This window comes from Sphaeramia orbicularis, chromosome 12 (genome assembly GCF_902148855.1).
Source record: "Sphaeramia orbicularis chromosome 12, fSphaOr1.1, whole genome shotgun sequence".
NCBI classification, from domain to species: Eukaryota; Metazoa; Chordata; class Actinopteri; order Kurtiformes; family Apogonidae; genus Sphaeramia; species Sphaeramia orbicularis.
This window is the reverse complement of record NC_043968.1, coordinates 6,966,024-6,993,163: the sequence shown is the minus strand read 5'-3', so window position 1 is coordinate 6,993,163 and position 27,140 is coordinate 6,966,024. Positions and strand designations below refer to the sequence as shown.

The 27,140-nt window shown below is 38.4% G+C and overlaps 1 protein-coding gene across 2 annotated transcripts in view; it reads right to left on the bottom strand.

Moving 5' to 3' along the window:
• The window catches only part of stxbp1a (syntaxin binding protein 1a), a 101,901-nt gene that overhangs the window by 48,350 nt on the left and 26,411 nt on the right, over positions 1–27,140 (bottom strand). For both annotated transcript variants that reach the window (XM_030149135.1, XM_030149136.1), the window contains exons 2-6: positions 12,740–12,789; positions 10,516–10,597; positions 10,367–10,443; positions 4,908–4,986; positions 4,136–4,239 (exon numbers count right to left, since the gene is read on the bottom strand). In XM_030149135.1, the coding sequence (XP_030004995.1) occupies positions 4,136–4,239; positions 4,908–4,986; positions 10,367–10,443; positions 10,516–10,597; positions 12,740–12,789 (392 nt within the window). The remainder of the gene's footprint in view (positions 1–4,135; positions 4,240–4,907; positions 4,987–10,366; positions 10,444–10,515; positions 10,598–12,739; positions 12,790–27,140) is intronic.

The following is a 27,140-nucleotide window of genomic DNA, read 5'->3' as shown; positions in this document are numbered from 1 at the left end:
TTTAATTATTGGCAGCAAACATTAGGTAAGAGTCATGTTTACGTCACAAGGTTTAATGGGAGCTTTTTGTAAAAATGCAACATAAACATCTGACATGGCGTATCCATGGTAACCAGCCTGGTGGTCATGTGACTCCACAGTCCACTGCATATGTGTGTGTATGTGGTGTTCAGCCTCATTTCCTTCTGAACCCTTCCTCTCAGTTAATTATCGTTTTTTTTCTTTTAATTATAGTTTTTATTTATTTCAGTTAACGAAAATGTTTTTACAATTCTATTTTTCGTTATTTCGTTAGTTTTTGTTAACGATAATAACCTCGACTCTAGGGGCAAAATTTAGTTTCAAATATTTTAGACGAAAAATATCAAAAAGTACTGCATCACAGATGGACAAAAATCGATTTTTTGCAAGAATTTCAAAGTTCTCCAAAGTGAAGTTCCTCTGACATTTTCATCCTCAAATGTATTCAGTGTAAACCTTAAACCGTCTATTTTACCACCTAATAGTTGGTTACAGGAAAAAAATATTTGATTCTACCTAAATAGAAAGAGTTTAGATAAATGTCAACATCACAGATGGGATTTGATTATTGGCAGCAAACCTGAGGTAAGAGTCATGTTTACGTCACAAGGTTTAATGGGAGCTGTTTGTAAAAATGCAACATAAACATCTGACATGGCGTATCCATGGTAACCAGCCTGGTGGTCATGTGACTCCACAGTCCACTGCATATGTGTGTGTATGTGGTGTTCAGCCTCATTTCCTTCTGAATCCTTCCTCTTGCCTTTTCCTGAACTGCTTCATGTCACCACATCGACCTTTGACCTCTTCCAAACCCTCCTCTTCCTCATCTCCATCCTTCCTCTCCCTCCTTTTGCCCTCCTCCTGCCTCCTCTTTCCCCTCTGATTTCATCTTTTCTATTTTCCTCCTAATGCCCCCTTTCCTCTCCTGCATCACTTACTACCACTCCCTCCTCCCACCCCATCTGTCCACGGTCACATGACCACACTCCTGCTCTGCGGAAGGGCCCTTCGCCTTAGCCCGACTCTCGTTGGCTACCGCTCGCCGTGTGGATGCCGAGTTACCCAATGGGGTCGTAGAATGAGTGTGTGGGCGGGGCCACGAGGCAGCTTTTTTTTGCCTCCGGCTGAAACCACTGACTCTGAATTAATCATAGTAGACGGGAGGGGAGAAAGGCATTGTGGGCCAAACGGCATCTTCAGATAGTGAAAGGGATGGACAGACAGAGAGATGAGGAGGGGGAGGAGGGGGAGGAAATGAGGAAAAATACAGTTGGAGGAATGAAAATGATTGAAAAGCTGGAAGCATGAGACGTGCAAAAGCAAGGACGAGAGAATGGCGGAGTTGTAAAAAAAAAAAAAAAAAGAAGAAACATGAAGAACACGGGAAATGTGGTAATTAATAGGGGGAGGAGAAGCAGGTGGGAGGGAGGGAGGGGAGGCGGTGTGATAAATGGGAGTGTTTCTGGAACAGTCTGGCAGTAAACACAGTGGACTGGTGAGTCAGCAGCGTTGTGACCACCTGAGAGTGTGTTTGTGTCGGCGTCTCCGTCTCTCTTCATCCATCCTCCACTCTGAACACCAGTAAACCTGGACGGTTCTATTCCTGTCGGCGTCCTCTCCAGCATCTCTCCCCCCTCCCTCCCTCCTCCCTCTTCTTTTAATCGATCTCCCGCTGCTTCTGCTCGACCTCTCAATCTCCGGCTCTTTCCTGCTCTCTCACTACAGCAGTAAAAGTCAGGCTGGTTTATAAAGAACACGGATAATGGGAAGAAGATGGAACCGTCCCCAAAGACTAAGACATTATTGTTTTGTATCCCAGACCCCTGTTAGAAAAGAAACACCTGAATTCAACATGTCCACATACTTTTGTCCATATAGTGCATTATAGCCACAACAACACTATGCGTGACTATATCAACTACTGCTACTAATACTACTACTAATAATAACTTTATTTCTATAGCACCTTTAAAAACTAAGTCTACAAAGTGCTTTGACAGACAAAACAAAAGGGCACAACAGCCGAATAAAAACATAGAAAACAACACACCACAATAAAAGACATAAGTACAGCAAACATGAAAACATAACTGTGAATGTATCGTAGTGGAGAGGGCAGAAATAACAGAACATGATCAATGCAAAAATGAAGGAATGGAATAAAACAACATGTATGTCAATGTAAATGACGAACCAAAACAGGGTCAAATTAAATATTCTACATTAAAAAGATTAAAAAGAGACAACATCACATAAAGGCAAGTCTATAAAAATGTGTTTTAAGAAGTGATTTAAAAGATGACATACTAATACTAATGATATCCTCTTAAAAACAATCACTAAAATACAGTGTTGGGAATAACGGCGTTAAAAATAGCGGCGTTTCCAATGCTGTTATTGTTTTCCACTAACAGGTAATCTAATGAATTATTATTTGAAACGTTCCAACGCTGTTACCGTTACCGACAGTGAAATGTGGTGCGTTACTGTGCACTGAGATCTAACAGCTGTTATCTGTCCTGACTCGCTCAGCCAGGCACCAGAGGTGTGACGTTCAAGGACGAGTCGAGTCTTTAGATTGGCTCTTTTCAGTGAACGATAAGAACCGATTCGTTTACGAGTCGTTCTTCTATTCAAATCACCCACACTTCCTTCATGCTTCACCTGTGTGTCCATGAGTCTGAGTTGTCCACGCCCCCACCTGAACCACTAATGACAGCTACAAGTTTGAGCTGTCCCAGCACACCACAGGCACCTGAACGCAGCTACGTGTACAGCTAACTTAGGGGAGGAGTTATCACTAACTTAGGGGAGGAGTTATCAGCTAACTTAGGGGAGGAGTTATCAGCTAATTTAAGGGAGGAGTTATCAGCTAACTTAGGGGAGGAGTTATCAGCTAACTTAGGGGAGGAGTTATCAGCTAATTTAAGGGAGGAGTTATCAGCTAACTTAGGGGAGGAGTTATCAGCTAACTTAGGGGAGGAGTTATCAGCTAATTTAAGGGAGGAGTTATCGGCTAACTTAGGGGAGGAGTAATCAGCTAACTTAGGGGAGGAGTTATCAGCTAACTTAGGGGAGGAGTTATCACTAACTTAGGGGAGGAGTTATCAGCTAACTTAGGGGAGGAGTTATCACTAACTTAGGGGAGGAGTTATCAGCTAACTTAGGGGAGGAGTTATCACTAACTTAGGGGAGGAGTTATCGCTAACTTAGGGGAGGAGTTATCACTAACTTAGGGGAGGAGTTATCAGTAACTTAGGGGAGGAGTTATCGCTAACTTAGGGGAGGAGTTATCAGCTAACTTAGGGGAGGAGTTATCACTAACTTAGGGGAGGAGTTATCAGCTAATTTAGGGGAGGAGTTATCAGCTGATTTAGGGGAGGAGTTATCAGCTAAAGCCGGGCCCTGGTGGACCCCAGCCTGGCCTTGGTGGACCCCAGCTGGGCCCTGGTGGACCCCAGCCTGGCCTTGGTGGACCCCAGCTGGGCCCTGGTGGACCCCAGCCAGACCCTGGTGGACCCCAGCCTGGCCCTGGTGGACCCCAGCCTGGCCCTGGTGGACCCCAGCCGGGCCCTGGTGGACCCTGGTGGACCCCAGCCGGGCCCTGGTGGACCCTGGCGGACCCCAGCCTGGCCCTGGTGGACCCCAGCTGGCCCTGGTGGACCCCAGCCTCACCACAGTCCTGGTCTTCAGTACCTGTCTGCTGTTCTACTCTATAACTGGCTGTGAAACACACTCAAAAATCAGTTTCCTTTTACATATTTTAAGGTTTTTCACAAAAGTAACGCAATAGTTACTTTCCCCGATAACTAATTTATGAAACATTTATGAAGGAGTAATTCTGTTGCTAATTCAATTACTTTTTTGGGAAAGTAACTAGTAACTATAACTAATTATTTTTTAAAAGTAATTTGCCCAACACCGCTAAAATACTGTATTTTGCAGTATTTTGCTTTTTCTTCCATTTTGCTTCAGATGTTACAGTTAGTAACACATGCTCCATCTGTTGTCGAACATGTTCTGTTTCTGTTGTCTTAAATATGGACAGATATAGTTTTTGTTCGGTCTGTCAGTCACATGGTGTTGTTTCGACGGCTGTTCTGACGTTTACCTGAGACTCGTAGGGCAGGAAGGCGATGTTGATCTCCGTCAGAGTCTTGATGGTTTTGGAAGCGCGGCTCTTCACCAGTTCGTTGAACAGCGGATCGGGGCAGGCTGGGAAGAAAAAAGCAAGACGTCAAAGTTTGACTTCCAGCTGATTATTAACGTTCATGTACTGACCCCTTTACCTCACACAGATGTTCACAGAAAAACTGATTTACACCGAGTGAATGAGAGGTTTTATTCATCACTTCAGATCTGCACTGTTTCTTTGACTTCTATCAGTGATCAACAGGAACTATATTAATATCTGTAACAATTTACATGTTATAAACCATCAAAATATGGACCATTAGAAGTAAAGGCAAATGTTTAATATTTCAAAAATTAGTAAAAATGTTAAAAATCTTCTGTGATGGAAATCTTCTAAACCTCCTTTATTTTTTGCTAATTTGAGAGTCCTGCTTGACTGAGGATTGTCGAACATTTTGGTGAATAATGTTTGTATATGATTGAGCCAGGGTGTGGGAGGGGTGGGATGGGGTGGGGGGCAGTTTTTGTTTTTTTTTTCTCTTTTTCTTTCCCTCTGTCTGTTTGTATTTCTTAATGCTCTATCTGCTCAATCTGGGAAAAAAACAGTTAAAAACTATATTTCTCCAAACTGTGAACCAACTTAAAAACCTTACAGTGAACCTCTACCAAGAAAGAAAAACTTCAACAAATTAGATAAACAGGACATGAGATGGGAGGAAAGAGGAAATAGAAAGTAAAGGTGAACTTACAGTCGGTGAAGAAAACGTGGGCCGCCTTGTATTTGGCTGAATGAGCATCTTTGTAGTCTGCGATGAGGGTGTGGACGGACTGAAGACACACAAGAGACACAGTAAAGATCCACACACATGTCGAAGGAGCTCTGCGGACCATCTGAATCTAAGTCAAAGGTGTCAAACATACGGCCCACGGGCCAAAACCGGTCTGCACAAGGGTCCAGTCCGGCCCATGGGATGACTTTGTAAAGTGCAGAAGCTATAGAGGGTCTGCACGTGACATGAAGTCACAGCAGTTCCGCCCACTGAGTGGCAGAAAGAGGGACATGAGTGACAGCGTTGGCTTCAATACTGTCTAAACTGAAGAACAATACTGAATAAAAATCGGACCAATGGCCCTGTAGCTTACCGGCCAAATTCAAAGCTTTGGGAAATGTATCCAGATTCTCACCCAGTTCTGTGTATTTATTCTGTTACAGAAATAGTCCATGTTTTGCTCATATTCCAATCAGATCTGTAAAAAACTCAAATTCCAACTTGATATCATTGATACTGATTTATTGGATCAATCCACTTCCTATCTGTTATAATGGGAAAACGTTTCAAAGTTGCACCAAATCTAGGATCAGATCCGAATCAAAATAATTTCAGTCCCTTGTGTTGACATCCTCATACAGAAGCTGTATACCAAGTCTGAAGTCAATCAGAACTGGAGTTTCAGAGAAGAAGACAACTGAAATGTTTTCCCCATAAGAGCCCATGTTAAATTTTGCGTCAGTTCCAGATCCAGAAGAAGATCCTGATCAGCATGTGGACATTATGTTTTGGTCATCTCCCCATCAGGGCTGGACTGGAGACATTTACACTGGAGATCATTTAGATTTACTGAGTTATTGCATCCATCCACTTCCTATCGCTTATAATGGGGAAATTTTTCAAAGTGGCACCAAATCCAGAATCAGATCCGGATCCAAATAATTTCATTAACTTTTGTTGACATCATCATAAAGAAGCTGTATACCAAGTTTGAAGTCAATCGGAATTGTAGTTTTGGAGAAGAAGACGATTGAAATTTTTGTAACAGACGATAACAGACAATCAGCTGCTAAACTAAAAATGGGGCAGAGCTGTTGTGAGATAGATTATATTTTCAGGTTCTTAAAGCAGTGGGAGCTATCGTTTTACAGACACCCAAAGACAAAGAAAAGAGAAGGAGATGGATCCACAAATCCAGGAAACCAAACCTAGATCTGTGGATCCTGTTTGGTGTCAGCTAACATTCACTGATGCTGTATTTTTGGGTCCAATCAGACCTGAAATGACCTAGTGTTTTGGCTAACGGTCCTTCTTAGTGCAGCTCTTGGTTTCATGATCAGATCTTTCCTGGTTTTTGTCTTCATTTTGTGATTGTGAACCTTGTGCTCCTACATGATTAGTAAACTAACTGAAACTGAGGCCAACCCAGTTTTACAAATACGGAGGAACTGGAGAATAAAGCTACGACGGAGTATTAGGACCACAGAAGAAAATAAAAACACTGGGCACTACCAGAATAAAGTCAGAAAATATGGAGATAAAACCTGTAATTTTATGAGAATAAAGTCGAATACAAAAAGAATCACAATGTTATGAGAATAAAGTCGTAGTTATAAAAAAACCTCATAATTTAACAAAAATGTCATTCGTTTATGAGATTAAAGTCGTCATATTCCGACAATAAAGCCACAATATTATCAGAATAATGTGTTAATTTAAACCAGGTGGTGTAAATCTGCTAATTTCCCAGAATGCAGTGGTGCCCTGCTGGTCCACAGCAGTAGTATCTGTGTTGGATAAAGGACTGGATCTGAACTAGACTCAGTAAATCTGCTCAGTCCCAGTAGATCATGCATATATTCACTGGGGTCAGTCCACGGTCTACTGGAAATGACCTTTGGATCAGCTGGTTCTGGGCCCTAGTTTCGGAGCCTTTGGATCAGCTGGTTCTGGGTCCTAGTTTTGGAGCCTTTGGATCAGGTGGTTCTGGGCCCTAGTTCTGGAGCCTTTGGATCAGCTGGTTCTGGGTCCCTAGTTTTGGAGCCTTTGGATCAGCTGGTTCTGGGCCCTAGTTCTGGAGCCTTTGGATCAGCTGGTTCTGGGCCCTAGTTTTGGAGCCTTTGGATCAGCTGGTTCTGGGCCCTAGTTTTGGAGCCTTTGGATCAGGTGGTTCTGGGCCCTAGTTCTGGACCCTTTGGATCAGCTGGTTCTGGGTCCTAGTTTTGGAGCCTTTGGATCAGCTGGTTCTGGGCCCTAGTTCTGGAGCCTTTGGATCAGCTGGTTCTGGGCCCTAGTTTTGGAGCCTTTGGATCAGCTGGTTCTGGGCCCTAGTTTTGAACCCTTTGGATCAGCTGGTTCTGGGCCCTAGTTTTGAACCCTTTGGATCAGCTGGTTCTGGGCCCTAGTTTTGGAGCCTTTGGATCAGCTGGTTCTGGGCCCTAGTTTTGGAGCCTTTGGATCAGCTGGTTCTGGGTCCTAGTTTTGGAGCCTTTGGATCAGCTGGTTCTGGGCCCTAGTTTTGGAGCCTTTGGATCAGCTGGTTCTGGGTCCTAGTTTTGGAGCCTTTGGATCAGCTGGTTCTGGGCCCTAGTTTTGGAGCCTTTGGATCAGCTGGTTCTGGGCCCTAGTTTTGGAGCCTTTGGATCAGCTGGTTCTGGGTCCTAGTTTTGGAGCCTTTGGATCAGCTGGTTCTGGGCCCTAGTTTTGGAGCCTTTGGATCAGCTGGTTCTGGGCCCTAGTTTTGGACCCTTGGATCAGCTGGTTCTGGGCCCTAGTTTTGGACCCTTTGGATCAGCTGGTTCTGGGCCCTAGTTTTGGACCTTTTGGATCAGCTGGTTCTGGGCCCTAGTTTTGGAGCCTTTGGATCAGCTGGTTCTGGGTCCTAGTTTTGGAGCCTTTGGATCAGCTGGTTCTGGTCCTAGTTTTGGACCCTGGTTGTCAGTCCTGATGAAACCATGTATATTAGTTTCAGGTCCAAATAGCGCTGATCCCCTCCCCCCTGGATCAGGTCTGGATCCTCCGTTTGTGTCCACATGTCAGTGTTCATGGACCACTTGTTCTTTGGTCGCTCGTACAGATCCATGTCCAGTCCAACTGTCCTTCATTTAATTTCAGATTTCCCATGGTCCTTTGCTCTGGCTGTGTTTACTGCTGAGCAGGCTGGTTTAAGACACTCAGTCTGACTGAGAGGGGCGTGGCCTGGGGGGGGGTATGTGTATATCCTCTATATGCTGGTGTGTGTTTAGTGTGAACTGCTTGTGTATGTTGTGTGTTCTTTGTGTGTTCTTTGTGTGTGTGTTGTGTGTCCTTTGTGTGTGTACCTTCTCTGTGGGTGTAATCAGGTACATGTTCTCTGTGGGTGTAATCAGGTACATGTTCTCTGTGTGTGTTGTGTGTTCTTTGTGTGTCCTTTGTGTGTTCTTTGTGTGTGTGTACCTTCTCTGTGGGTGTTGTGTGTTCTTTGTGTGTCCTTTGTGTGTACCTTCTCTGTGGGTGCTGTGTGTCCTTTGTGTGTCCTTTGTGTGTCTGTTGTGTGTCCGTTGTGTGTCCTTTGTGTGTACCTTCTCTGTGGGTGTTGTGGGTGTTGTGTGTCCGTTGTGTGTCCTTTGTGCGTCCGTTGTGTGTCCTTTGTGTGTCCTTTGTGTGTGTACCTTCTCTGTGGGTGTTGTGTGTTCGTTGTGTGTCCGTTGTGTGTCCTTTGTGTGTGTACCTTCCCTGTGTGTGTTGTGTGTCCTTTGTGTGTGTACCTTCTCTGTGTGTGTTGTGTGTCCGTTGTGTGTCCTTGGTGTGTACCTTCTCTGTGGATGTTGTGTGTCCTTTGTGTGTGTACCTTCTCTGTGTGTGTTGTGTGTCCTTTGTGTGCCGTTTCTGTGTCTTTTGTGTGTCCTTTGTGTGTTGTTTGTGTGTCCTTTGTGTGTGTACCTTCTCTGTGGGTGTTGTGTGCCCTTTGTGTGTTCTTTGTGTGTCCTTTGTGTGTTGTTTGTGTGTCCTTGGTGTGTACCTTCTCTGTGGGTGTCGTGTGTGTTGTGTGTCCTTTGTGTGTTGTTTGTGTGTCCTTGGTGTGTACCTTCTCTGTGGGTGTCGTGTGTGTTGTGTGTCCTTTGTGTGTTGTTTGTGTGTCCTTGGTGTGTACCTTCTCTGTGGGTGTTGTGTGTGTTGTGTGTCCTTTGTGTGTTGTTTGTGTGTCCTTGGTGTGTACCTTCTCTGTGGGTGTCGTGTGTGTCCTTTGTGTGGCGTTTGTGTGTCCTTGGTGTGTACCTTCTCTGTGGGTGTCATGTGTGTTGTGTGTCCTTTGTGTGTCCTTTGTGTGTTCTTTGTGTGTTCTTTGTGTGTCCTTTGTGTGTTGTTTGTGTGTCCTTGGTGTGTACCTTCTCTGTGGGTGTCGTGTGTGTTGTGTGTCCTTTGTGTGTTGTTTGTGTGTCCTTGGTGTGTACCTTCTCTGTGGGTGTCGTGTGTGTCCTTTGTGTGTCGTTTGTGTGTCCTTTGTGTGTCCTTGGTGTGTACCTTCTCTGTGGGTGTCATGTGTGTTGTGTGTCCTTTGTGTGTCCTTTGTGTGTTCTTTGTGTGTCGTTTGTGTGTCCTTTGTGTATCCTTTGTGTGTACCTTCTCTGTGGGTGTCGTGTGTGTTGTGTGTCCTTTGTGTGTCCTTTGTGTGTCCTTTGTGTGTCCTTGGTGTGTACCTTCTCTGTGGGTGTCATGTGTGTTGTGTGTCCTTTGTGTGTCCTTTGTGTGTACCTTCTCTGTGGGTGTCATGTGTGTTGTGTGTCCTTTGTGTGTCGTTTGTGTGTCCTTTGTGTGTCCTTGGTGTGTACCTTCTCTGTGGGTGTCATGTGTGTTGTGTGTCCTTTGTGTGTTCTTTGTGTGTCCTTTGTGTATCCTTTGTGTGTCCTTTGTGTGTCCTTTGTGTGTACCTTCTCTGTGGGTGTCATGTGTGTTGTGTGTCCTTTGTGTGTTCTTTGTGTGTCCTTTGTGTATCCTTTGTGTGTTCTTTGTGTGTCCTTTGTGTGTTCTTTGTGTGTCCCTTGTGTGTTCTTTGTGTGTCCTTTGTGTGTTCTTTGTGTGTCCTTTGTGTATCCTTTGTGTGTTCTTTGTGTATCCTTTGTGTGTTCTTTGTGTGTCCCTTGTGTGTTCTTTGTGTGTCCTTTGTGTGTCCTTGGTGTGTACCTTCTCTGTGGGTGTCATGTGTGTTGTGTGTCCTTTGTGTGTCCTTTGTGTGTCCTTTGTGTGTCCTTTGTGTGTCCTTTGTGTGTCCTTGGTGTGTACCTTCTCTGTGGGTGTCATGTGTGTTGTGTGTCCTTTGTGTATCCTTTGTGTGTTCTTTGTGTGTCCTTTGTGTGTTCTTTGTGTGTCCTTTGTGTGTTCTTTGTGTGTCCTTTGTGTGTTCTTTGTGTGTTCTTTGTGTGTCCTTTGTGTGTCCTTTGTGTGTCCTTGGTGTGTACCTTCTCTGTGGGTGTAATCAGGTAAATGGCCTCCAGACTGGGCAGAGGTTCTCGTCTCTTGTTGATGTCCTCCACGACTGCAGAAGAAAACACAGTTACACAGATGCTTCGCAGCAGACTGTTAGCGCTCAGACACCCTCATGTCTTACTGGTGATGCCCTCTGTCATGATGTCTGTCATCTTGCAGCAGGACGACAACATCCTCATGCTCAGCTGGTCCACGATCAGCGCCTGGAAACGGACGAGGACACGGTAACTACGTGACGACGGGTTATTATTACATGTTTTATCAGTCAGAGGACTCGAAGGACACCTGCATATACTTCTGTAAACTCATTTAAGGATGAAACTCTGCACATCCTGCATTTATTCAAACACTGTAAGCCCAGACTTTGTATTTACTAAAATGCTTTAATTCCAATGTACTTAAATGATTTCAGTTTGATTCCATTACTCTAAAATGTTCAGTATATTCGACTAATTTGCAGACAGAGTCCAAAGTATGAAACAGTTTAAACTGAATGGATTTAAATCACTCAGTTTTAGTCCTGACCACACCTTTTTATCTGTGCATTGCATTGTGGGTATTGCTCCTGTTGTTGTAAATGTGTTGTTTTTCTGTGCAGGGGTTCAGTGGGTTGTGCTGTTAGTGTTCATTTGGACTGAATGTGTGTATGTCAGTGTTTTTGTGTTTGTTTTTGTATTTTTGTACAGCTGCACCAGGAGTCAGAGCCAGAGGAAGAACTATGGGTTTACTGTTCATTACCTCTGCTAGGAGATATTCTGATCACTCTGCTTTGTGTGTGTGGTTGTTTGTTTGTTTGTTTGTTTGCAAGATAACTCAAAAAGTTATGGACGGATTTCCATGAAATTTTTAGGAAATGTTGATACTGACACAGGGAAGAAATGATAAAATTTTAGTTTGGTGGTGATCTCGGGGGGGATCTGATCTGCCTCAGTGGAGGTCTGTGCACTCTAAGTGCTTTTGTTGTCTACATTTGTTCTTGATCAAAGCAAATCTTTATGCCTTACCAAGTGTAAAGCACTTCCTGTCCTGGCAAATTACTGTGAGCTAACTTCCTGCCGAACTTCCATCCACGCCACAATATATGAAGTTGAATAATCACCTCCACCAGGTGGTACTGTGATCGCTCTGCTTTGTGTGTTTGATACTGGCACAAGGAAGAAATGATTAAATTTTGGTGGTGATCGGGGGAGCAGATCTGTCTTGGTGGAGGTCTGTGCTCTCCGAGTGCTTTTCTTGTTATACAAAGCAATTTATATTCCAAAAGATTTGAACTTAAATCAACTTGGAATTAAGTCCAATGAACTGAAGATAACACTGGTTGACAACAAATTTATTGTCTAAGTTTTTTGAGCTGATTTAGGATCATTTTGGTGTGCTGAATCCAAAAATCACATTAATTTTGCTCAATCAGGTCAACTTTCTGAACTTGGCTTTTTAACATTTTTGCTTACATTTATGGGCATTTTCACATCATATGATACAAAATTCTTTCCTATTTCTTGCAATAAACGAGTTCTGAAGATTTGACTTTTGCCAATTTATGATTAATGTTTTTTTTAATATTACAGGTGAATGAAATGGCTTCGACTAGAAGATCTGGCAAAAATAAGCCTGACGTATTCTGTTACATCTGCGCTGAATACACCATTGTACCTAACAGGAATCAAGTCACAAGTTTCATAAAGTGTGCTTACCAATCTGATTTTGGTATTAATTCTTATATTTTGTGAGAAGATCAAATTTTTCAAAATCAAATTAGCAAAAAAACCTGACCTGATTGAGAAAAACAGATGTCATTTTTGGATTTAGCGGTGCAAAATGGTCCTAATTCAGTTGAAAAAACCTAGACAACTTGCAAAAAACATTTTTTTGTAACCCAGTGTAATAAGTGTAATGATTACACAAAGCAATTGACATTGCAAGATATTTCAAGTTTGACTAGAAAAGTACTCAGAGAGCACAGACGTCTGCCAGGACCCCCCACCCCCACCCCCGGTCACCACCAAAATGTACTCATTTGTTCCTTGTGCCAGTATCAACATTTCCTGAAAATTTCATCCAAATCCATCCATAACTTTTTGAGTTATCTTGCACATGGACAGATAAACAGACAGACAAACCAACACCAGCAAAAACAGAACCTTCCTGGTGGAGATAATAAAAATCTGAATAACATGAACAACTTGAATTGTCTTAAGAAATATAAGAGCAATTGGAACAATATTCTGCCTCTGTTTACCAACACCCAAACATCACAGAGAACAGGACTGTAGTCTCCTCCAATCAGACAAAGGTTAAAATATGTCAAATAATTCAAAGATAAATCCTTTTTTGTGTGATCTTACCTTCCATTCTCCCTTCTTCTTGACCTTCTTGATCACATCGTTCATAATCTCTGCAAAAGAAATAAACATCTTTATATTAGATGACAATTAAATTTCTGTTACAGTATCCTGACAGTGACTTTAGCTCCGCCCACAGAGGCTGCAGGCTGCACGTTCTTTATATTTACATAGATTATATGGACAAAAGTATTGGGACACTTTGAATTCAGGTGTTTCTTTTCTAACAGGGGTCTGGGATACAAAACAAGAATGACTAATGTTATATTATAGTTTTATATTATGGGATAAATATCATTGCATTGGTTAGTTTGGTTTAAATTATCTTTGTCTCCAAAATGACTCAGAGATGGCTATTACTAAATTTCTCTCAGCATTAATTTTGCTTTGTTTTTGTTTTTTTTTAATCTATGACTATGATTTTCAATCTTCTTCCTCTAAATTTCTTAAATATTTCTCGTGCTCTGACTATAAATAATAATTTTCTACCACATCTAACCATCTACTTTCTTCACATCTGACTGAGGAAGAAAAATCTCCCATTAAACTATAAGGAAATACTGATGTTTATGAACTACATGGACATAAATATTGGGACACATCATGTCTACAGCTGTAAAATATCCTGTTCACAATAATTTAAGATAAAAACATCAATATTTATTGGTTCCAATGCAATGCAATGATATTTATCACAATATAAAACTCTATTATGACATTTATCCAGTCGCCCAAACCCTGTTAGAGAGATGGTTTTCACTTAATTTCTCTCAACACTGATTTTTTTTTATCCATGACCATGATTTTAAATGTTCTACCCCTATTTTTTTTTACCTGTAAATCATAATTTGTATTTATTTGTTCATTTCAAGCCACAATTTGCACAAGTACTGAAGAGAAATAAAACAGTAGCAGCTGAAACAATCTGCTGCATCTGCGACTGTACATGCAGATGAATATTCCACTATAATCTCTGTTTATGTATATACAGCAGGGACCCCTACATTTCTAAAATATTTTTTGTGCTCTTACCGTAAATAATAATTTTCTACCACAACTAACCATCTACTTTCTTCACATCTCACTGAGGAAGGAAAATCTCCCATTAAACTTTAAGGAAATATTGATGATTTTATTTATTTATTTATTTATTCTCAAATCCTCAAGAACAGGACATCTTACAGCTGTAGACATGATGTGTCCCAATATTTATGTCCATATAGTTTGCAAATGTAAAGTTTGCAAAGATAACAATTTAAACAAAACAAAATGCAATGCAATAATATTTATCCTAATATAAAACAAATTGTGGCTTTAAATTAACAAATAAATACAGATTATGGTTTACAGGTTAAAAAAAAAAAAAAAGGGGTAGAACATTTAAAATCATCGTCATGGATAAAAAAAAAATCAATGTTGAGAGAAGTTAAGTAAAAACCATCTCTCTAACAGGGTTTGGGCGACTGGATAAATGTCATAATAGAGTTTTATATTGTGATAAACATCATTGCATTGCATTGGAACCAATTAATATTGATGTTTTTATCTTAAATCATCGTGAACAGGATATTTTACAGCTGTAGACATAATGTGTCCCAATATTTATGTCCATGTAGTTCATAAACATCAGTATTTCCTTATAGTTTAATGGGAGATTTTTCTTCCTCAGTCAGATTCGAAGAAAGTAGATGGTTAGATGTGGTAGAAAATTATTATTTACAGTCAGAGCACGAGAAATATTTCAGAAATTTAGAGGAAGAACATTGAAAATCATAGTCAGAGATAAAAAAAAAAACAAAACAAAACAAAGCAAAATCAATGTTGAGAGAAATTTAGTAATAACCATCTCTGAGACATTTTGGAAACAAAGATAATTTAAACCAAACTATCCCATGCAATGATATTTATCCCATAATATGAAACTATAATATAACATTAGTCATTATTGTTTTGTATCCCAGACCCCTGTTAGAAAAGAAACACCTGAACTCAACGTGTCCACATACTTTTGTCCACATATTGTAAATAAAGAAATACGTAAATAAACACTGATATTTTTGCAGAAAACCGCGGTCGTCTTTCACCAACACCTCCACAGACTGCACATGTGGCTCAGTCCTGTATTGTTGCTCCTTTTATTTCAGTTTCCGACTCTTGTTTCTGGACGTTTCACATGTTTTTTTTTTTACACTGTTCAGGTTCTTCCTCATCCATTGTCCGTTTCTCACACACAGACGGCTGCGAGCTACCGTCCAGGCATTCATCTGACCGTGACCTATACTGGTGCTTTAATGTACCACTAAAATAGTCCCACTAATTGCTTAAACTGCCAGCACTAATTTAGTTTGTAGCGGTTCGTGGGTGGATTAGTGTTTATTAATACAGTTCACTCCATTCCTGTCCGACTCAGCTGCATTTATCCGAACAGCAGAGACAGGAAACATGAGGACAGAAGCAGGAGTGAGTGATCGAATTACAATCACAACATCAGTCTGTGTGGCTTCAATCAAATATGCATCTTTGTACACACTCTGCTGTATACATACATATACTGTACACACTCTGCTGTATACATACATATACTGTACACACTCTGCTGTATACATACATATACTGTACACACTCTGCTGTATACGAACATAAACAGTATCTTCAGTCTGTTAACCTTCTGGTATCCACGTGAGCATATTACGCACACTTTGCACTTCCATGTTATAAAATTATAAAAGGTCATTTTATGTTTTCGCAATTTGTATTAGGTTAGAATTCAAAAGTTGGACATTTTTGCACGATTCTTTCAATTCTGACTCAGGGATGGGGATATTTTAGATTGAAGCTCAACACTGAACAGCATTACTGTGTAAAATATGGGAAGAAAATGTCTACCCTAATGAAACAAACATATATGGCAATATACTGAAAAATATAACACATTATGTTAAAAAATACATTTCCATATATGGGAAAGTAGTGCATATATTTTCCAATATACTGCAATATATGCTTTAATCATATAGTGATACATATAAAACATATATTGCAATGAAGACAAAAACTGCCCTATATTTTTTACATAGTTTTATTGAAACTCAGTATATGTGCATATATATACATACATATATTTTGAAGTGTATTACTAAATATATAATTACATATATTTAGTAATACACTAGACAATATATGTATATATATATGCATACATACATAATAAAGTGTATTACTATACATATATAATGACATATATTTACATATATAGGTAAATATATTGTCATATATGTTTCAATATATGGAAAGCGGCAATTCCTTATGTATTTTTCAATATATTGTAATATAATACAAAATATATTGACACAATATATTATTTTGTATATTTTAAATAAAAAATATATATTAAACAATAATATATTTTTTCAGTCAGTAATATATTGCACGTGGTATCCACGTGAGCATATTATGTCCAAAACTGAACTGCTGGTCTTCCCAGCTAAGCCAACCATACAGCAGGACATCTCCATCACTATTGACTCCATACCTCTGGCTCCTACCAGTGTAGTACGTAACTTGGGAGTCATGATTGATAATCAGTTGACCTTCACGGATCACGTTGCCTCTGTCACCCGATCATGCCGTTTCACTCTGTTCAACCTAAGAAAGATCAGGCCATACCTAACCGAACAGGCCACCCAGCTCCTGGTGCAGACTATGGTTATCTCCCGTCTTGACTACTGCAATGCTCTTCTAACGGGCCTCCCAGCTTGTGTTGTCAAACCACTACAGATGGTCCAGAATGCAGCAGCGCGTCTGGTCTTCAATCACCCTAAAAGGGCACATGTCACCCCCTTACTCATTGAGTTACACTGGCTACCCATAGCTGCCCGCATCAAATTCAAATCTTTAATCCTAGCCTACAAAATTCTCCGTGGGTCTGCTCCTGTCTACTTAGGTGCACTAATAAAAGCTTATGTCGCCCCACGACCACTCCGCTCGTCTGGGGAACATAGTCTGGTGGTCCCCAGACCTTGTACAAGACAATCCAGGCTCTTTTCATGGGTCGTTCCACGTTGGTGGAACGCTCTACCAAGTGCTACAAGAACAGAGTCATCCCTGCCTATCTTCAAGAAGCTCCTGAAGACTCAGCTCTTCCGAGAGCACCTCCTGTCCTAGCACTTTCAAACATTCCATTTTAAATATTCTAATAAGGTTTTTCCCAGGACAACCACAGATTCTTTCACGATTATCTCTGGACCTGCTGCGGTGGTCCGGCCTCTTCCCTGCCCTCATCATCACCACTCACTTATCCTCAACCGCCTCCATGTGTCTCCCCCTACTCCCCCCTTCTCCCCCTCTCCCCCAGTCCCTATCTCTATCGCTCTCTCTTTTTCCCCTTCTCTACTCTCTCTCTTTAACCCCAACTGGTCCAGGCAGACGTCCATCCTCCAGGAGTCTGGGTCTGCTCCAGGTTTCTGCTGTTAAAGGGAAGTTTTTCCTTCCACTGTCACCAGTCACAAGTGTTTGCTCCAGGAGGATTCTGTTGGGTTTCTGTAGAATTGACTTAGAGTCTGGTTTTGACCAACTCTATATATAAAATGTCAAGAGATAACTTTTTTGTGATCTGGCGCTATATAAATAAAATTTGATTGATTGAGTGATTTAATTGGTTTTCCCCTGTAAGTTGCTTTGGAAAAAAGCGTCTGCCAAATGCGTAAACATAAACATAAACATAAACATAAACATATTGATAGGCAATATATAAAGAAATATATTTTACTTGCATAAGGGTATACACTTGGAAATTATGATATTTTGTGATTCTGTATTGATTCTTAAATTCGCTGCACTGATCTTTTTCAAACATTTTTAACAGTATACATGGGACGATTAAAGGCAGGTAGTTCATTTAATGGTTACCTAATAATAATGTTAAATTAATGTTGAGAGAAATTCGATAAAAATCATCTCTGAGGCATTTCAGTAGCAAAAGTAACAATTTAAACAAAACTAACATCAGAACAATGAATAATTCCTACACTAATATCCTTCTACCAAGTGAGTAAAAAATGCACATAAACACACTTTAGAACATTTGAGCAAGCACAAAAAATAATGATGCATATTAACCAATGCTGCTGTTAATCACTGACATATACTAGGCTGCAAAAAAATAAAAAAAAATAAAATAGGTAATCCAAATTTTATGTAGTATATTGAAAAAAACAACAACACTTTTATGAGTGTGTTTTTTGCATAAAAATATGGTTTACATTACAAACATGGTATTTAAAGAGTTTTAAAAAAATAAAATAATAATAAATAATAAAATAATATATATATATATATATATATATATATATATATATATATATATATATATATATATATATGTATATAAAACACTTATTGAGTATTTGGTATTTTTGTTTATGGCCCAAGTTGATAAATACAAAAGAAAAGTTAAAAACAAACTGCATGAAAAACATTTGGACACTACTGAATTACTGATTACAGAATCTGCCCTTTTGGTGGTTAAGAAGGACCCATCTGGGTGGGATATCAGAGGGTTAAGGTGGAAATACATACCAAAGAACCACTAACAGTGAATTCAAAACACTATAAGCGCTGACATGTGGGGATAGTTTGGATTTAAGCTCAACACTGAACTGCAAAATATGGGAAGAAAATGTCTGTACTCTTGAAAAAGATGATATTTTGTGATTCTGTATTGATTCTCAAATCTGCTGTATACTGATTTTTAACATTTTTAACAGTATGTTTGAGATAATTACAGGTAGGTAGTTCATTTAATGATGACTTAACATTATTGTTAAATTAATGTTGAGAGGAATTCAATAAAAACACCTCCCACATGTATCCTGTTAAACCAGGGCAGTCAAACTCACACATTCAGCCCAGTTTAATCTCCAGTGGGCCGGACCAGTAAAATAACAACAGAATAGCATATAATTAATGACAACTCCAAATGTTTCTTGTTGTTTTAGTGCAAAAAAAAAAAAAATTATATTGTGAGAATATTTACATTTACAGACTATCCAAACAAAACAAATGTGAATATCCCATAATATAAAACTCTATTCTGACATTAGTCATTATTGTTTTGTATTCCAGACTTCTGTTAGAAAAGAAACACCTGAAGTCAACGTGTCCACATACTTTTGTCCACATATGTGATGAATGTAAAGTGTTCCAATCATAGATGGTCTTTATTTGATTGGATTCAGATTCATTACACTCTTACAGGATTTAACACAATGAATGCCTTAGTCCAGGGCTGTCAAACTCATTCTAGTTCACTTCCACATTCAGCCTAATAACATATATAGTGGGCGGGACCAGTAAAATAATATAAATAATAGAATAAGAACTTTTGTGTGAAAAATGTAAAATTCCATAGTGAAAATGTTTACATCCACAAATTGTACTCGACCTTAACATGAACAAATATGAACAACCTGAAAATTCTTAAGTAAAATAAGTGCAGTTTTAACAATATTACGCCTCAGTTTATCATTTATTCATGTCAATCACAACGTACAGATCACAGTGGATCTACAAATACACAAAACATTTAATAACAGGAAGAATATTATTAAAATTCCACATACTTCTCTTAAGACATTTCAGGTTATTCACTTTTTTTTAAAAAAACAACTTTATTTATCATTTTTCCATTACAATTACATCTTTAAGACATATCTTATGCAGTTCTTAAACTTGCCCCCCCCCCCCCCCCCCCCCCCATCCAGGTGGCATCCCCACAAATACATCTATATAAACACACAGACAAATAGAACACCCCCCCCCCCCAAAAAAAAAAAAAGACTCAAACCAATTTATGTTGATCATTTTGGTCAACATTCTGGACCTCTTGCATAAGGAAAAAAAAAAAAAAAAAAGTCCCAACAGTCAGACTGTGGGCACTGAGAAGACTAAGATGGCAGTAAAAGAGTGAAGAAGAAAGAAAAATGTATTAAGTAAAAACAAGGAATCAGGAAAAAGGCAAGTTCTTGATATGAATTATGAGCTGTGACCAGGTTCTACGTATAATATTTATCCTCCAACCCGCAGACTGTATACCTAATTTTTTCCAGGTCTAATCCCAACATCACCTCTCTAATCCAACTAACATAGGCAGGAGGGTTCTTCCCCTTCCAGTTCAGTAACATCAGACGGCGGGCATGTAATGATGTAAAGGCAACTGCATTTTTGTGGAGATGGGACAAGTTATTCACATTTAAAAAAAAAAAAATAATAATAATAATAAAAGGCTAGTCTGTAAATGTAAATATTCTTGTGTTATGTACCTTTTTTTATGCTAAAACAAAGAGAAAAATGTGCAGTTTTCATAATTTATAGGTTATTATGATAGTATTTTACTGGTCTGATCATTTTTAAATTGACCTTAAATGATTTTAACACCATTGATTGTTCATATCTTCAGTGTAATTTTTGCATTTCACAAATTCATCCCAGGGGCCGGACTGGACCCTTTGGTGGGCTGGATTTGGGCCCCGGGCCGCATGTTTGACACCTGTGCTTTAATGTATGAGCTGCAGAAGAACTCTCTAGGAAGCACAAAGCAATCCCATAATGCATTTCCTGCACTGGAGGACAACAATGACCACAAAGTCAAACACGGCCTGCAACGAGGATCAGCAGCGGTGGAATAAAAGCTCCAACAGAGAGACTTCTGTGTTATAGCGACTAAAAATAGACAAGAGGGAAAACAGTACTATGGTTACACTGTAAAAAAAATCTGTAATTTAACACAATTTTCACTGTTTATTTGACAGGTTTTTCCTGTATTTTTAAGATACAGGAAAATATCAATGAAATGACAAAAACAGACTGTGATTTTACATCAAATGTAAAATAACATGAAAAAAAACTGTAACTCTGAATAACCAGAAAATTTCAGTTTTTTAAAAGAATTTTTTTTCTTTTTTCACAGAAAAATACAGTTAAAATACATTTGCAAATGTATTATAATTTCACAAATATTTCTTTTCTATTTATGAGATTAAACTGTTCATTTAAAGTTTAATATTGTAAAAAAAAAAATAAATAAATAAAACGAGATAAAATTACTGACAATTAACCGTAACAGAAGTATTTGTTCTGTCAGTTGAACCAGACTTGTTTGTTAATTGACAAATATCTTGTGTAATTACAGGAGGTTTCACAACAAAAATGTGGAATAAATGTATTTTTGTGAATGTAGAACATGTGTAAGCACTGATAAACTGTCCAAATACAGTTTTTATCAGTGGATTGGACAACTGAGTCTCACTGAAAATTATTTATATATTTATTTATAGGTAATTTGATTGTTTTAATACATGTAAATATTCTATATTAAACATTAAAAAGTCAAAAAAAATATGCAACATCTCATGTAAAGTTAGGACAAAAAACTGTATTTTAACTATGGAAAATTACCGTATTTTATGAGATGGTTATTTTCCGTTATTTAACAGTATTTTTTCGGCACCCCTGCTGCTGGAATAATACCATTTCTTTTTACGTTTTTTTTTTTTTTTTTTTTTACAGTGTACAGTTTCAGATCCTGTTCAAATGTTCATATTCTATTAGTTCAGAACTAACATCAGAACAGTATTTGAGTTCAATCCCAACAAAGACACTAACATTATTTAATAAAAGAGTATTAAATAAGAATAAGTGAAATATAAACAAAAAAAGAAAACCAAAAATGAACCTGTGCCATATCTGCATTTGAATAAATACCTAAAAATATCATTAGTTATCGTAAGTTAGGGTAAAAAAAAACTGTATTTCAATTATGGAAAATTACTGTATTTTTATGAGATGGTTATTTTCCGTTATTTAACAGTACTTTTTTGGCACCCCTGCTGCCGGAATATTACTGTTTTTTTTTACGTTTTTTTTTTTTTTTTTTGACAGTGTAGTTATAAGGTCCTAGAAAACCCTCCGTGTTCGTTGGCCTGCTCTGATATTGGCCTGATCACCACACCAGCCATCTGCCTTGGAATTAGGATAAATGCATTATGGGTGAATTACCACAGAACATGATGCTGGATCAGTGTGTATGTAAACCGCTAAACCCTTCGGCCGTGGCTAAAACCTGGGGCCGCACAGATACCGCTGGATTATGACAGATTATAAAGGACTAATACAAAAAGATTACAAAGCACGGACGTCGAATAAAGAACGGGGCTGTGTTTTAGTGTCTGCTGATGCTTCCAAAACAACATCTGGTGCATTTTTACAGGTGTGGAGGGACGACCAAAAACATGTGAGTGGTTCTTCACAGCCAGAGGGACGGGACGAGGGCCAAGAGTTAAAGAGGCAGCGCTGAAGGGATCCACTGGCCACACTGAAGAGCTGACGGTTATTAGATGGACACTATATGGACAAAAGTATGTGGACATGTTGAATTCAGCTGTTTCTTTTCTAACAGGGCTCTGGGATACAAAACAATAATGACTAATGATATAATATAGTTTTATATTATGGGATAAATATCACTGCATTCAGTGTAAATCAGGTATTTTCCTATATTTGATTTACTGATCATGTATATATTCATAAAACCTGAGCGTAAATTTCAAGGTTGTTTTATGGAAACAGAGAAAACTGAAGCAAAACTGACTTTCAGCAAAATATATAATGAACTGAATATAAAAACAAGCAACAATAACTACTGTCATTTATCAAACTACATGGGTTTGACTGGTGAGTCTATGTTGACGAACAGGACAGAACATTTATGAATTTGAGAATAATTTTAGTGCATGTTTGCTGTGTGTTTCAGTACAATTTAATATATTTTGTGTACTTTATTGTTTTTTTGCACATTTTTTTCTATATTTGAGTACTATTTTTCATGTATTATGTTTATTATTATTATTATTATTATTGTTATTATTGTTATATTATTATGATTATGATTATGATTATGATTATTATTATTATTATTATTATTATTATTATTATTATTCAGACATTCTGGTGCTGCTACACTGAACACTACTGAATTCAGTTTCTGTGTATTGTTAATCAGTGCAATGACAAATACACTACATGGACAAAAGTATGTGGACACGTTGAATTCAGCTGTTTCTTTTCTAACAGGGGTCTGGGATACAAAACAATAATGACTAATGTTACAATATAGTTTCATATTATGGGATAAATATCATTGCACTCAGTGTAAATCAGGTATTTTCCTTTATTTAATTTACTGCAGGCATAAAACCTGAGCATAAATTCAAAGGTTGTTCTATGCAAACAGAGAAAACTGAAGCAAAACTGACTTTCAGCAAAATATATAATGAACTGAATATAAAAACAAGCAACAATAACTACTGTCATTTATCAAACTACATGGGTTTGACTGGTGAGTCTATGTTGACGAACAGGACAGAACATTTATGAATTTTAGAATAAATTTTAGTGCATGTTTGCTGTGTGTTTCAGTACAATTTAATATATTTTGTGTACTTTACTGTTTTTTCGCACATTATTTTGTATATTTGAGCACTATTTTTCATGTATTATTATTATTATTATTATTATTATTATTATTATTATTATATTCAGACATTCTGGTGCTGCTACACTGAACACTGCTGAATTCAGTTTCTGTGTATTGTTAGTCAGTGCAATGACAAATACACTACATGGACAAAAGTATGTGGACACGTTGAATTCAGGTGTTTCTTTCCTAACAGGGGTCTGGGATACAAAACAATAATGATAAATGTCAGAATATAGTTTTATATTATGGGAAAAATATCACTGCATTACGTTGGTTAGTTTTCTTAAATTTTTTTTTAAGGAAATATTGATGTTTATAAATTATTTGGACAAAAATATTGGGACACGTCATGTCTACAACTGAAAGATGTCCTGTTCATGATGATATGCAACAGAATAAAGCGCAACAAAAAAATGTGCATTCATACAGATAGTGGAAAAGACAAACAATATAAAAATAATAACAATAATATTTAGTTTAGAAACCGCACAAGATCACACAAAAAATGTACAAAACTCTCTTTAATTAACTGAAGCTCAAAGAGAAGTTTGAGAAACTGATGTAGCTGAAACTTCAAAAAGTTGGCCCTTGTTTTATTAAAACAACTAATGGAGCTGTCGGTTTCAATTTCATCACAATCACATGAACAAAAAACTTATTTGTCACCTGATAAAACAGACAAAACAGCAGCGGTCGTCTGTACAGGCTTCCTACAGGTTTATTCAAGTTAAATTTAAGACTTTTTAAGAACGTTTTAAGACTACTTTGAAAAGAATTTAATGCCTATTTCACTGCCATACTGGCCAAAATTCGTGACTCCTTGCATTTAGGAAAATGAATTTATTTATTCCAAGCGTTCGGAGTCATTTCTTACAGGGGGCGGCAAAGTTAGCGATAATTGGTTCCTAATTTCAGTATAAATTGTCGGGTTGGAACGGGTGGAACTGAGTCGAATAATGTTACTTCCTTTCTAGTTGAACATTTCACAGACGCATTTAAACACAATACAGCCAACAAGTTTATGGCAACACAACATAAAGGAGTAATATTTAGCTTTTTTTAAATGGAATTCTTCATTTTCAAACATTTCCCTGTGGTCTCCATAAACTGTAAATGCTCTGCTTGGGTCTGAATTCTTCATTCATGCAACTCCACAGCAAGGTTCTAATAGTTTTGGATTTTTCATTCTGGTTTAGTTTTATTTAGTTTGGACTTTTTTCTCTAATTCCGTTCATTTTAATTTGTTTTTAGAGCAGGTTTGCTAGTTTTAATTAGTTTTTGTTTTTTTCTAAATGCTTAGATTTAGTATTAATTTTAGTTGTGTCGTCTCTTTTCTCTTCTTCTCTGTCGTCGTATTCAAATCAATCCCAGACAGGACTCTGCTGCTTTAGTCTCCATGTTTCCAGGTAGAGTGGGGACCAGAAGACGACTGGAAACCACAAGTGAACACAAGTGACGGACCAAAAAGTGTCATATGGTGACAGCACAGAAAATTGCTAGAGCGAAATAAATCGATTTCGTATCAATCCGACATTGACAAAGACGAAAACGAAGGGAATTTTATCCATAACTTTTATTCGTTTTAGTTAGTTTTGTAAACACACAATACAGTTTCAGTTAGTTATCGTTTTTTTCTTTTAATTATAGTTTTTATTTATTTCAGTTAACGAAAATGACGGTCCGTCACTTGTGTTCACTTGTGGTTTCCAGTCGTCTTCTGGTCCCCACTCTACCTGGAAACATGGAGACTAAAGCAGCAGAGTCCTGTCTGGGATTGATTTGAATACGACCACAGAGAAGAAGAGAAAAGAGACCACTGAACTAAAACTAAGCATTTAGGAAAACATTAAAACTAATAAAAACTATCAAACCTGCTCTAAAAACAAATTAAAATGAACTGAATTAGAGAAAAAAAAAAGTCCAAACTAAATAAAACTAAACTAGAATGAAAAATCCAAAACTAATACAACCTTGGTCTGTAATTGAAAATCCTTCCATTATTCATGAAAATGTGCCTCAAAGTCCTGGTGTTAAAAAACTACAAATGAAGTTAATTTATGGAGGAGAATAATTACTGCCACAGTGATAGACGGAGGCCTGCACCTCCTGTGGATCAGAGGAACTGTGTTTGACCTCCTGGGGGAAACAGGATCCTGGAATAGTAGGTATGATTATCCTGGCTGAACCGCACAGAGATTCCCCGACTCAGCTTTAGTCTATTTCCAGGATTTTCTGAGTTCAGACGCACCCGCTGCCGTGTCAGCGAACAGAAACCCAACAGGCTTTAATATTTGCACTTTTAACGAATCTGAGCCGACACTGTGAAAGTAAACTGGGTTGAATCAAAGTGCTGAAATATTGACTTGTTTTTCCTCTGGCTTTGACTCGGAGCCACAGGATGAGATAGTTTTACAAACAAAGCAGCGGCGGGAACATCCGTCAGTCGTCTTCCTCTTCCTGATGTGTTTCCTTTTCTCCTGATAAATGTTTTCTGATAAGAACACAATCTGTGGCCTCTCACTTTTTGGTCAGATTTTCTAATGTATCACAAAAAAAAAAAAGTCTCTAACACTTAAAAAAATGCCGTACTTTTTGGACTATAAGCCGCTACTTTTTTCTCGTTTTGAACCCTGCGGCTTATACAGCGATGCAGCTCCAGTATAGAGGGAATGCACATCCGTCACCTCCCCCTAGGCCACGCCCCTCTCAGTCAGACCGAGTGGCAAAAACAAACCAGCTCAACATGGCGGAGTATAGCAGTAACTACAGCCAGACCGGGAAAAATGTGGAATATAACATGAAATTAACCCTTTCATGCATGAATTATGAGAACCTCAATCAAGATTTTTTTCTGAGTGTTTTTATCCCTTTTTAGGCATAAAAAAAAAAATTCTACTGATTTTTTTAGCCTATTTTTTATGGAGTTACAAAAATGTCCACTCAGCTGGACATCATACGTTTAGTTTTAGAACCAAAGACACTTGTATTTACTGATATACTGTGTGAAAACTATGAAATACAAACATTTTTAATGCTGTTAATCTGATGTTTTCTCACATTTTAACATACCTGCATGGAGATAATATGCAAAAAAAAACAAAAACAACAACAACTGTTAATTACAGTCTAATAACAATAAGCAGTTTTTTTACTCTCAAACATCTTACTGCAGATCAGGTTTATCTAGAACAGCAAAGTGACAGTAATGGTATGAATTGCAGTGGATGGGATGATGCATTAGCATCCACTGTGTTGGCTGGTATGGAACTAAAACCACAAAATCCATGAATATACAAGAGAACATTTGAACCACTGTCCACTGTAGTGACCAGTGTGCATGAAAGGGTTAAAGACAGTTGGACTGGACATGGATCCATACAAGCTACAAACAACAGCTGTTCTATCAACACTGATCTGGGACAGAAATCACCTCTCCTGACATTTATATGAACCTGAGTTCAACGGCGGGAAAATCCCCGATGCAAAGGCTGAAAGCATCCAGCAGACCCAGAGTTGTGTCCATCCTGGTCCTGGTTCATTAGAGGATTCCAGCTGGTGAGTGCTTTCATTCAACATACTATTGTTTTGGAGGTTTTGTGTCAGTGCAGACAGATTCTGTTGGCGGTGATTTGGCATGGTAAAGGCCCAGCAGTAGTGCTCACAGTTCACTACTGATTTACTGGAGTTGAACCCTTAGTACTGACCCAAGTGAGTGGATGATCTACTGGTACTGTGGAGATTTAAGGAGAGTTCACATCAAATACTGGATCCAACACAGATCCAACAGCTGTGTGCTAGAGTAGCCCCTTATTTGGAAAACTAGGTTAGCCTCAGTTTAAGCTAGTTTACAAATCATGTAGAGCACAAGGT